The sequence below is a fragment of the Somniosus microcephalus genome, chromosome 20 (assembly GCF_052327205.1).
Source record: "Somniosus microcephalus isolate GS21.2 chromosome 20, FLI_Smic_1.0, whole genome shotgun sequence".
Taxonomy (NCBI): Eukaryota; Metazoa; Chordata; class Chondrichthyes; order Squaliformes; family Somniosidae; genus Somniosus; species Somniosus microcephalus.
The window spans coordinates 81,307,128-81,319,989 of NC_141006.1; the positions used below are offsets into that span (position 1 = coordinate 81,307,128).

Genomic DNA, 12,862 nt, shown 5'->3' on the forward strand with positions numbered 1-12,862 from the left:
CTTTTGGGAATTGCTTTATCGGTCCACGATTCACACTCTTACCTCAATTTTCTTCCCAAAATGTGGTTTACTTCCTGCCTGAGGGGATACAATTCTTATTGATCGCATACACTTGCACTTACAAACACCAATTTTCACTTTTGTGGAGATTTTGGTATTTATTTCCCCAGGAAAATATAATTTTTTAACATGATCATCCTTTTCTCACAGAACTGCCCCTTGAGGCGTGTCTTCTGATCACTGGAATAAGATAGCTAAGGAACATAGGAACAGGAGTCGGCCATTCAGCTCCTCGGGCCTGTTCTACCATTCAATGAGATCCCCTGACTGATCTGCATCTTACCTCCATTTACTCACCTTGGTTCCATATCTTAAACTTAAACCCATTAATGCTATATGGAAAACTGGCAGTGTTGACAGAAACGATATACTACGACAGATCACAAGATAGGTGATTATTAATGGATGATGTATTCTCATTCATGGCTTGAATACATATGAACAAATGCTCATAAATAAAACAAAATATTGGAGATTTGCTTCCTTCCTTATTACAATTTCCACAATCAATGCCTGCTCTGTACCAATGAGTGAATTCACTTTTAACAAGATTTGAAAAGGAAATTAGACAAGAGAACAAATGAAATCTAGGAAGACTTTTGTGCTTTAATTTCCCTTTTTTTTTCTTCTGATGTCTGTTCACCTTTGTATAACCTCCCTTTGCCTGGGAGGGCTGGGTGTCAAGGTCGTGGATTTTGTGCTGCTCGAATGTTCAGTCAATGGGAGGTGGCATTTATAACCGCCAAAATCAACTTCACTTCCTTCCAAAACAGGCCATCAAACAGCTAATTAAAGTCATCACGTTGTAAGCCAGCAGAGTCTCAGGACCTGTTACCCTACATTGCAAAGCATGCAGCATTACCACAACATACTCCATGATAGGAGAAGAATTAAGATGCGAGATCTTTGCCAGAGGAAATGGAATCAAAAATACCTGGGTTAAAAGTTCACTCATTAGCAATTGCAACATTTGGACTGTGTAAAATGCAAGCGCTTGTGAAACGACATGAAAACCAAGTATATATTCCCCCCCCCCCCCTCCCGCCGTTAATTGCTTTAGACCGAGCAGATTTACTCAATGTAGTAAGCACAATTAGCTGTCTGCTGACTGTCGGGATCCTCCTAGCATCAGTTAGAAATGATTACATATTTTGTGTCCTGTAGTTGGGTGTTGGTTGCTGTAATTAAGCTGAGGAATGTTGTAAAGTGCTACACCTGGACATGCACACTACTGGATTCAAGTTACTTCAGCAACAGATCTACGGTAAATAGGGGAGTGCTTGAATCTTCAGGAAGGTCTATTTCTAACCTTTGGAGGGAGAAACATTATTAAAGTCTTTTCACATATTGCATCATGGTTGATTCAAAGCTGCATTGCAATACTGGCAGCAGCATGCTTGCTTGACTTTTTTTGTAAGCTGCAATAACTTGCATTTATATAGCGCCTTTAACGTAGAAAAATATCTCAAGGCATTTCAGAGGTGTAATCGGACAAAAATGGACACTGAGCCAAAGGAGATATTAGGAGGGGTGACCAAAAGATGTCAGAAGTGGGGATGGTCTTAAAGGGGAAGGTGGAGAGGTTTATGGGAGGGAACTGTAGAATGTAGGGGCTAAATGGCTGAAGGCACAGCCACCAACGGTGGGGCAAAATGGAATGCACAAGAGGTCAGAGCTGGAGGAACAATATACTCTCGGGGAGGTGCGGTGGGAGGTCTAGAGGGCGTTCCTAGATAGGGAGGTGTTATATCCGAGTAGTAAGGTCCAATTAATTGATATGTGAGACTTCATGAACTCAAAACTTTACTTTTAATTTACACAGAATAAGGAGAGAACAGAGCTCTTACAAGCTACAGGCATGCACTCTATTTCTTACTGCACGATGCATCCAAGATGGATGATCCCATGAGTCATTCCCACAATGCAACATTACCTTAAAACACTGGTAAATGAACCCTTAACATTTGTCTCCCTCTGGTGGATAACTTAAGTATTACATCCGAGATTACTATAGGAGGGGGTTCCAGATAGGGACGAGCATTACAAAAGATTTAAACAAACTTGACATTTTTCAATGAGGTGTTGGGGGACCTGGAGCCAATGTAGCAAGGGCAGGGTTAATGGGGGAGTGGGACTTGGTGCACGATAGGATACAGGCAGCAGAGTTTTGGATCAGCTGAAGTGTATTCAGGGAGTGGATGGGAGGCTGGCCGGGAGAGTATTGCAATAGTCAAGTCTGGAGGTGACAAAGGGTTTCTGCAGCAGATGGACTGAAATAAGGGAGGAGATGGGCAACATTGTGGAGGTGGAAGTAGGCCATCTTACTGATGATTGCAGTTCATCAGAGATTGGATGTCAGACAAGCAGTGGGCAAGGTTGAGAGGCAGTGGAAAGGTGACATCACCATACATGTGGAAGCTGACCCTATGTCTTCAGATAATGTCGCCTAGAGGCAGTATGTAGATGAAGATAAGGGAACCAAGGATAGATCCAGAGGTAACAGTACAGGGACAGGAATAGAAGACATTGCTAGAGATGCTATGGATATGATCATGTAGGCAAGAGTGAAACCAAGTGAGGGCAGTCCCACTGAGCTGGATAATTGAGATGAGTTGGAGGAGTACGGTGTGGTTGAGCATGTCAAAGGCTGCAGAGAGATAGAGCAGGACAAGGAGCGATAATGCAGTATGGTGACAGACACAGAGGATGTAATTCGTAACTTTTATTACGGCCATTTAAGTGTTGCAGCGGGGCGGAAACACGATGGGAGAGATTTAAACATGAAGTTGCAGGAAAGATGAGCATGGATTTGGGAGGTGAAAAACATATTCAAGAATTTGAGGAAAGGGAAGTTGAAAAGAGGGCAGAAGTTTGCAAGGACAGAGGTGAATGAGGTGGGGTTTTTGAGGAGGGGATAATAATAGCGGTTTTGAAAGAGAGGGTAACAGTACCTGAGGAGGGAACCATTTACAGTGGGCTGGCATGGGGGCCAGGAAGGGGAAGTTGGATGGTCAGCAGTTCACTGGCAATGGGACTACGGGACCAGGAGGTGAGGCTCATGAACAAGATGAGCTCAAAAAGGACATGGAGAGATGAGAGAGAAATGAGAAAATTGAAGAGGTAGCTGAACGGATGGTCTCAACCTTACTGACAATGAAGTCCATGGCCTCCTCACAGATGGTAAAATAAGCGGCAATTTTGATTTACGGAGCTGTTTTATTACTTCAAGCAGAGTCAAACAGTAGAAAGTAATTGGCAGTGAAATAATTAACGCAGATTGTACCTATTTGTTAAATGAACTTGAACTGCCTGATCGGTGTCATGAAGTTTTACAATGAACCAACATAGAAAAATAGGAGCAGGAGTCAGCCATTCGAGCCTGCTCCGCCATTCAATATGATCATGGCTGATCCTCTATCTCAATACCATATTCCCGCTCTCCCCATACCCCTTGATGTCTTTTGCGTCTAGAAATCTATCTATCTCCTTCTTAAATATATTCAGTGACTTGGTCTCCACAGCCTTCTCTGGTAGAAAATTCCACAGGTTCACCACCCTCTGAGTGAAGAAATTTCTCATCTCAGTCCTAAATGCCCTACCCCGTATCCTGAGACTGCGACCTCTCGTTCTAGACTCCCCAGCCAGGGGAAACATCCTCCCTACATCCAGTCTGTCTAGCCCTGTCAGAATTTTATACGTTTCAATGAGATCCCCTCTCATTCTTCTAAACTCTAGTGAATACAGGCCTAGTCGACCCAATCTCTCCTCATACAACAGTCCTGCCATCCCAGGAATCAGTCTGGTGAACCTTCGCTGCACTCTATGGCAAGTATATCCTTTCTTAGGTAAGGAGACCAAAACTGCACACAGTACTCCAGGTGTGGTCTCACCAAGGCCCTGTATAACTAAGTTATAACAAGCCCCAATGTGAGATGTTCACTGACTTCCAAGTCCATTTCTTTTGCTATTTTTAACCTATTTGGTAGGTTACAATTAACAACTTTTTTTTTTTAACCTTTACAAAAGCTTAATGTATAGAATCCAAGAGCACAGAGCGAACTAAACTGCCACAAATTCAACACTACGTGAAATCCTCCAAATCTACCGATGTACACTTTGCTGCAATCAGCTATTTGTAAGTGTGACTCCTTATTTAAGTTTCAAGTTTAAACTAGTGTGTATTGATGTGCTGAAAGAGCTGGTCCTGCTAACACAACGTAAAAAATAACACTATTTACGTTTGAAAGACATTCATTGAATCTGTGCATCTGGCATCAGGATAAGACCTGAGAGATGAAGTTAGTAATGTATATCTGTATCTTACCTGCTGCGTCACGTGTAATTCAGTGATGGAAATCAAATTCAATGACCGAAACAATGATCTTAAGTTTCCCCAACTTCTCTTTTTTCAAGTTTACTACTTTTATTCCCCCCGCCCCCCCCCCATAGTTGCTGCGTTGTGCTTCCGCCAGTAGAATCGCTGCAGTGCCTCATCCCAGTTCTCTAGTGACTATGGGCAAGCTATTCATTGGGAAGTGCAGTCCTGTCCTGTCCCCACCCAACATCCTCCCACACATTTCCCAGCATCTGTCACCGTGTAGTGGGATAATGTTCAAGAACATGAACCCAGGCCTATTGTCGCCTCCCCCCACCACGCCTCCCTCCACCAGCCAAGGTGCACGGAGGCCAACTGTGGTGGCCTCAACTGCGATCAGCTAACAGTGTAGACCAGAGACCAAACCTGGACTGTGCTGGTCCGAATGCCTCAGGTAGTGCGCTAATCTAGCAAGTCACTTGAAACAAGATGACCCTGAAAAAACAAACATACCTTCTATTAACCTATTGCGACCCCTTGATACAATTCCATTAACAAAACACTAATTTTTAAAAAAATCATCACAACTCAGTAACTCATACATTCAACTTTTTATTTAAAATATATTTGTGGCCTTACACAAGGTGTAGCCTTAGCACACTGATGACAAAAAGTGCAAAATCTTCTCGAATTTAGCAAACAAGGCGTCATTTTTTACACTCTTCTTTGCATGCCAAAATATAAATCTGGCAAGCCAAAAATAAAAATTACACTGCTTTTCCACTGTTTAAAATGTGTACAAAATGATAAGTCAATTGGCATTTCATGCATATCTGTGGAGCGGCAGTTAATCGAATGGAAGCGGTCAGTTCAGTGTACTTTAGTTCAGCAACTGTCCTCACTCAATCAATCTACATCATCATTTCTACAACCAATAAAAAGCATAACATCATTTGCTTTGACTGTAGACACTAGGATTGACAACATTAAATGTCAATAATTCACAGTAAAAATCTTGTTACATCATGGCACACTAAAGAGAAATGTTAAAGGAAACCATTGGTTTAAGTGAAAGCTTTCGGTCCCAGCAGTGGCCGGCACGATGGCGAACTACACAAATCTTCAGCTGAGTTACCAAGTGTGACACAATGTACCACCTCAGGAAATAAAAAGGTGCATTTTTACAGCACCTTTCACAACCTCAGGACGTCCCAAAGCACTTTACAGATGTGTAGTCACTGTTGTAATGTAGGAAACTCAAATAGCTGGACATACATTACTAAGACCATCTCAGTAAAGAGTCTAAACAGAAGCTCCTGGGAGAATGGGGATGCAGGGAAATTGGAGGAATAAATCTTAAAAATCCATAAGGGCACAGCATAATGAACTTAGTGATTGATTTGCCAATTGCTCAAATGATCCTAATCGATTGATCAGCATAGGTGATTCTTAATGTCTGCAGTACTGCTGACTAGTGCTTTAAACCGCTGCTCAATCTCTCCTCCCAGTGCACCGAGCGTGATTTTAGCACTCTAATATTGGAGCTCTTTCCACTTGATTCATTTTCAGCACAAAGGCACTCTGTATGGGACACCATTCAATGCTAACCTGCATACTAAACACCTGACAAGCTCAGCTTTATAAAGTGGCGTAAATGCTGCAGTGGACTAGCAACCCAGAGACAGCGTTCAAATCCCACCAGAGCAATAAATCTTGAACAGAGAATGCTGGAAATACTCAGCTGGTCAGGCAGCGTTGGACCCACTGAGCATTTCCAGCATTCTCGGTTTACATTTCAGATTTACAGCAGCCGCAGTATTTTGCCTTTGTATTCGAACAATAAATCTGGTACTTTTGACAATGGAAGTTGCTGGATTGTTGCAAGAACCCACTAGTTCACTAATGTCCCTTTTCCCCATGTGGCCTGGCTTATGCATGATTCTAGTCCACACGATGTGGCTGATTCCAACTGTCAAGTGGCCTAGCAACCAACTCAGTTGAAAAAACAATCTCTACGAGCCCCACCTTCACCTTCCATGAGGCATTAAACGTGGCTTTGCCGGCGCCGTTCACAGCCCGAAAACAAGGCAACGTGCTGCACAGCATTCTGCACAGAGTACTGGCTTTTGGACAGAAAATGGATGGAATGCAAAGTGGACGAACAGTAAGAGCACCAAGATCACAAGCAGTTCATCGGTAGGAGGCGGCTGAGCAGCTAATTAACCAGCTATCTGCTGCTCTGATTTTTAAAGCATCACATCAGCGCTATTCATCAATGAGCATCCCACCACAAACTTGATCAAATCAGCCAATGGAAAATCCAGCGAGCTCCTGTAAAACAAATACCCCCAGTCCTTGACTTTAAGAAGCAAAAATTAAATAGAAGGACAATAGGAGTTTGAAACAAAACCTCATGTTCAGCGGGCCAGTTGGAGCTCGGCTCCCCCTCCCCTGCGGCATGACCGAAGGGAACAGATGATCCCCATGTTCCACCACACACTGTGCGCCATGTTGCAGTGTTCCTCAGAGTGACCTCAAGTCAGACGTTGGTTGGGATTGTGTCCCTTAACACAAGTTTGAGTAACACTGCTCCATAGCATATGGGCCCAAATGGAGAGTGGATATACAACACTCTGTTAGGTGCAGTGGGTATTTTCAATACACTCCAAGCAATACTTTTTCTAGTTTATATCACATTTTTAGGTAGCATTTTAGGAAAAAAGAATGGTAGTTGTGACACAAGCATAGATCATTTGACATTTTAAATACTTTAGAGTGAAAAGTAACCAGAGTAAATTAGGGGACGTGGTATAGACTGAAATTCATTACAGCAAATAAGAATGGTCAAAAAAAATCTCCTCGCAAACCTAGATTATGCCGTGTAAAGATTGTAAAAATGATGTCAGGACACATTTCAATACTGAGCTACCTTGTTCCACTAATAACCCTAGTGTTTACAGTAACCACACATTGAAACAAATGCCAATTCGATGAAAAATTTTGACCATCACATCAAAAAGGTTTTATTTATGTAAATTCACACTCAATATCCTAAAGCACATACTAGTATGGCTGGGAAAAAACACCAAAAATAAGACAATCACTCACACTCTTGCTCTCAAAAACAGAACGACTGATGCATTTACACAGGAGTTAATGCTACAGAATACCCAAGGCATTAGAATGGGCTGTCACGTCATTTGGTCAGAAGTGCCCCCCAGAGTAAGCTGCTCCATTTGGCTCAGCCTCATGGTCATGTTGCCCCCCAATACTGGGCAGTAATGGGGAGGAAGAAAAGGTTTGAAATCAGTGCATCAAGTCTACAGTAAGTCTACCGTAAGACTGCAGTAGCTCTTCTATCTCCAGATGAAATCTAATTAGGATGATTTCCATCATACGAATCTTTCCCTTTTAAAAATTACATGCTGCTGGGCTGCTGGGCAGGGATGCCAGGTGTAGCTTGTCGTGGAAGAGTGTACATTGCACCCAGAAACTGATCAGCAATTCGACCGGCTTCCCTTAATCCACTCAATAAAGCGCCGTGAACTGTCGCAGGGTAGTTGCGGATAGTGTGCTCTCCAGCAAAAAAGAGACGAGGGACTGGCTGTAACAAAAGAAAGCAAACTAAATCAGTTCTCCAGATAATGTAGTAAACTACTGCCATTAATGTTCTCCATTCTATGTTTAACAGGCTTATAAACAAGCTATGATTTTAAGATTAAACAAAATGAACTTCAATTATGCTGCACTTTATCTCACTCTTCTTCTGAACGCATGGAGGCTGCTAGGATGCAGTTCCACATGCACTGGCATTACATCTCATCTTTTACATTCTCTACCTTTAGCCAGAAAACCCAGTATTCAGCCAGGTTTTTAAAAAAAAGCTGTATCCATTTGAGATGTTATTTTTAATGTCTTGCGAACCTGGACACCCAAATCCCTCTGCTCTTTCACGGTTTTCTACCCTTCGGTCAATTTCCTATTCAGACCCAATAGCCACCCCGATCCCCACAGCTTTCAGCTTAATAGCCTTTCCGGTGGAACTTTGCCACATTCCTTCTGGAAGTCTCTGTACAACATGCTGTAGGGTTTACCACAACCCACTTGGGATGTTACTTTCTCAAAGAAGTCAAGGAGGTTGGCCAGGCAGGATCTTCCCTTCTGAATCCACGTTGATTGCTTTTTACTATGTCATTATTGTACAGATAATCACGTTGACAATCGATGACATTATTTTACACAGGATTGATGGAAGACTGATGGGTGTGTAGTAGTTGCTGATGTTTGATTTGCCAACCGTTTTGAACATCGGCAGCGTGTTTGCCTATTTCTAATCTACTGGCACCTCCCCATTGTCCAATGGCTCTCTAATTAATATTGTCAAATGTCAATGCCTCAAGTCACTGAATATCAACCGGGAAACGCTTAATATTTCCCCTCCGTAGCCTAAGGGCACTGGCGCGGATTGTTGGAGTTGGTAGAAACTGCTGCCTTGACCAATTGGGAATCAAAGCTATAGAGAGCAGAAAATACCAGGTAAGTGCTACGTTGAGCAGGATCTCTACCACAAACCATACGAAGTACTGACCTTCAGTTAACTTAAAGACCTTACTAGCTAGATTAGGAGCACAGTTCTTTGTACTTCAGCTCCTGTCTGTACTACAGCACATTCTGTTCAGAGCAAAGTTCTCAAACTGAGGTATGGGCCTGTCCCAGGATAGGAATGAGTACGCAATTTAATCTTGTGCAATCCAATTCTCTTTATTTCATTCCAGGTATATCAGAAGACTTTCCCAGGTAAAAGCAGCTGACAATCAGTAAGGCTGGTTAGTTCATGGACTCTTATTTAACCATCACTCTCATAAGCCAGCAGCACCTTCTGGGGCATGTGAGCTTAATCAGTATTTTCTGACACGCGGGAAAGTTTAGAGCTAATCAGTCATTGTGCCTCTTCCAAGCATGTCCGGCCTGCCACTATTCCATTGCCAATTTCCATCTTTTCCCATGGACTTCAACAGCCAGTACACTCCCCATGTCCTGCAGGCTCCTCACAGCTGAGCAACTACTGCAGGCAAAAGGGGAAACTGTGTGGAGAGAGAAAGAGAAAGGAATAAAGAGAAGAGTAAGAAAGAGGAGGAAACAAAGAAAGTCAAGATAGTGGAGGAGACAGAGGAAAGGAAGGAAGAAAAATAACTTGTATTTTTATACAGAAGTGAAAGGGGAGTGGGGAAAGGCGTGCGGGGGAGCACGGGGAAAGGCGTGCGGGGGAGCACGGGGAAAGGCGTGCGGGGGAGCACGGGGAAAGGCGTGCGGGGGAGCACGGGGAAAGGCGTGCGGGGGAGCACGGGGAAAGGCGTGCGGGGGAGCACGGGGAAAGGCGTGCGGGGGAGCACGGGGAAAGGCGTGCGGGGGAGCACGGGGAAAGGCGTGCGGGGGAGCACGGGGAAAGGCGTGCGGGGGAGCACGGGGAAAGGCGTGCGGGGGAGCACGGGGAAAGGCGTGCGGGGGAGCACGGGGAAAGGCGTGCGGGGGAGCACGGGGAAAGGCGTGCGGGGGAGCACGGGGAAAGGCGTGCGGGGGAGCACGGGGAAAGGCGTGCGGGGGAGCACGGGGAAAGGCGTGCGGGGGAGCACGGGGAAAGGCGTGCGGGGGAGCACGGGGAAAGGCGTGCGGGGGAGCACGGGGAAAGGCGTGCGGGGGAGCACGGGGAAAGGCGTGCGGGGGAGCACGGGGAAAGGCGTGCGGGGGAGCACGGGGAAAGGCGTGCGGGGGAGCACGGGGAAAGGCGTGCGGGGGAGCACGGGGAAAGGCGTGCGGGGGAGCACGGGGAAAGGCGTGCGGGGGAGCACGGGGAAAGGCGTGCGGGGGAGCACGGGGAAAGGCGTGCGGGGGAGCACGGGGAAAGGCGTGCGGGGGAGCACGGGGAAAGGCGTGCGGGGGAGCACGGGGAAAGGCGTGCGGGGGAGCACGGGGAAAGGCGTGCGGGGGAGCACGGGGAAAGGCGTGCGGGGGAGCACGGGGAAAGGCGTGCGGGGGAGCACGGGGAAAGGCGTGCGGGGGAGCACGGGGAAAGGCGTGCGGGGGAGCACGGGGAAAGGCGTGCGGGGGAGCACGGGGAAAGGCGTGCGGGGGAGCACGGGGAAAGCAGGACAAAGAGCAAGCACGCACAAAACAGAAGAGTGACAAAAGTGTGTTATTGGAAAGTACGTTTTTAAAATATATTCCTTTCTTTTGTTTTATCACAAGATCTGGGAAGATGCCACAATTTCTCTCAAATTTTCATGGGTGGGGACGGTTACCCTGACTAACTGAGAACGCCTGACTAGATAGACACACCCCAAACAAAACGTCTGCTGAATTTAACTGCATTTTTACTGATTAATCTAGCTGTACAATCGGGATGTGATCAACAGTGGCAACAGCTCTCCAACAAAAACCATCCATAGATTGTGGATTCGGACAAGAAATTCAGTTTGTGAAAAAATAAAGTATGAATTTTCATTTGCGATATTTACATGCCAATTTCAATTAGTTCCTCCTCATCTCCAAAAAAGAATGACTTTTGTAAAGAAAACTATCCACATTTAGATTAAAATGAAACAGCAAAAGGAGGTTTATGATAAACATCAGAAAGAGAATCAAGCCGAATACAGTAAGTGCAGAGGAGAACTGAGGAAGGAAACGAGGGGACGAAGAGTATATCAGAAAAGATTAATGGGGAACATAAAATGGAACACTAAAGTATTTTCTAAACATATCTATATATATATAAAGCGATGCTTCGGTCCTTCTGTCTGTCTGTCATCACATGTGCGTCTGTCGGGCTATGCGCTCGAAAGTTACAGGGCGTACCTACGCGTGCGTTACGTCGAAAGAAAGCTTACCTTTCCAAAACGGTCTTAAGCGTATTTACGTTTCGGCCGGGCTAAAATCGCGCCCGCGGTATCTGAAAAACCTTCAACATTCCGCTCATTAGCATCTCATTATCCGCTCATTAGCGACAGAGTGACCTCGAGGTCGACCAATCGTACGGCGGCTTGCTGCCGTGTGCGGCCGGGCCCTCCTACGGTCGAGTGACGGGACGATTGACGGGACGATTGACCAATCCTACGCTTTGGTCACCTGATGGTCGACCAATCGGTGCGTGTGTAGGCAGGCCTTATCGTTCTGAACCGAGGTGAGTAGCCACCATCTTGCTTCCATTCTTTTTCCTGCGTCTTTCTTTTCAAATATACATTTCCAGCAAAATAAAATTGAATTTATTAAATTGTTTTAAAAAAAACACTCATTTGTAAATATTTTATCTAACCTGAAGATTCTTTTTCCTACCTTTCCCCGTTTTTTTCTTAGGCCTGAAAGCCTGGGCCTTTCTTGCCCAGCCAGGCCCGAGCTAGGTAATTGGGCTTCTGCTAAGCTCCTCACCCACCCTCCCCCCCCACCCCCGTGTCACGTTACCCGGGGCAACGGCGTCAGCCACGAGGGTCAGGGTGCGCGCGCAGCAGGAGCAGGTGAGACGCGGCGTCTCTCTCTGTTGCTCGGCTCGGGCGGGGGGGGCGGGGCTCTAGAGAGTGCGGATCTTGGCCTTGGTGAGCGGGGCTCTCGGGAGTGCGGGGCGGGGCGGCTGGGGCTTGGAGAGCGGGGCTCTCGGCCGGGGGGGGGGGGGGGGGGGGGGGAAAGAGAGCGGGGCTCTCGGCCGGTGGGGGGGGGGGGGGGGGGGGGGCGGCGGTGGGGCTCGGAGAGCGGGGCGGGCTCGGAGAGCAGGGCTCTCGGGAGTGCAGGGCGGGGCAGCTGGGGCTCGGAGAGCGGGGCTCTCGGGAGTGCGGGGTGGCAGGGTTACCCCGGCAACCGGTCGTGGCCGTCTCTCAGCCTCAAGCCCTCCCTTCCTCCCTCCCCCCCCCCTCCCTCCCTTCCCCCCCCCCGCCCTCCCTTCCCCCCCCCCCGCCTGCCCTCCCTTCCCCCCCCCGCCTGCCCTCCCTTCCCCCCCCCCCTGCCCTCCCTTCCCCCCAGTCTCTCTCTCTCTTCCCCCCCAGTCGCTCTCTCTCTTCCCCCCAGTCGCTCTCTCTCTTCCCCCCCCAGTCGCGCTCTCTCTTCCCCCCCCAGTCGCGCTCTCTCTCTCTCTTCCAACAACAACATGCCCTCGAAAAAGCCTCGGCACCGCCGGGCACTTCAGCTAGTAAATAATAAATGGATAGTTAAAGGGAAGGGGTGGTACTGATTAGGGACCGAAGAGGAGACCTTCTTGTGGAGGCAGAGGGCGTGTCTGAGGCACTAAATGAGGACTTTGCGTCTGTCTTCACAAAACAAGAGGGTGCTGCCAATGCCACAGTAAAGGAGGAGGTAGTAGAGAAATTGGATAGGATAAAGAGAGAGAGAGAGAGAGAGAGAGAGAGAGAGGAGGTACTTTAAAAAGGTTGGCAGCACTCAAAAGTAGAAAAGTCACCCGGTCCGGATGGGATGCATCCTGTGTTGTTGAGGGCAGTAAGGTGG

General features: G+C 46.9%; 1 protein-coding gene across 2 annotated transcripts in view; it reads right to left on the reverse strand.

Moving 5' to 3' along the window:
- Window positions 1–4,971: 4,971 nt before the first annotated feature.
- The window catches only part of kdm1a (lysine (K)-specific demethylase 1a), a 68,797-nt gene continuing 60,906 nt past the window's right edge, over window positions 4,972–12,862 (reverse strand). For both annotated transcript variants that reach the window (XM_085963083.1, XM_085963082.1), the window contains one exon: window positions 4,972–7,979. In XM_085963083.1, coding sequence (XP_085819209.1) covers window positions 7,794–7,979 — 186 coding nt within the window. In that variant the 3' untranslated portion in view covers window positions 4,972–7,793. The remainder of the gene's footprint in view (window positions 7,980–12,862) is intronic.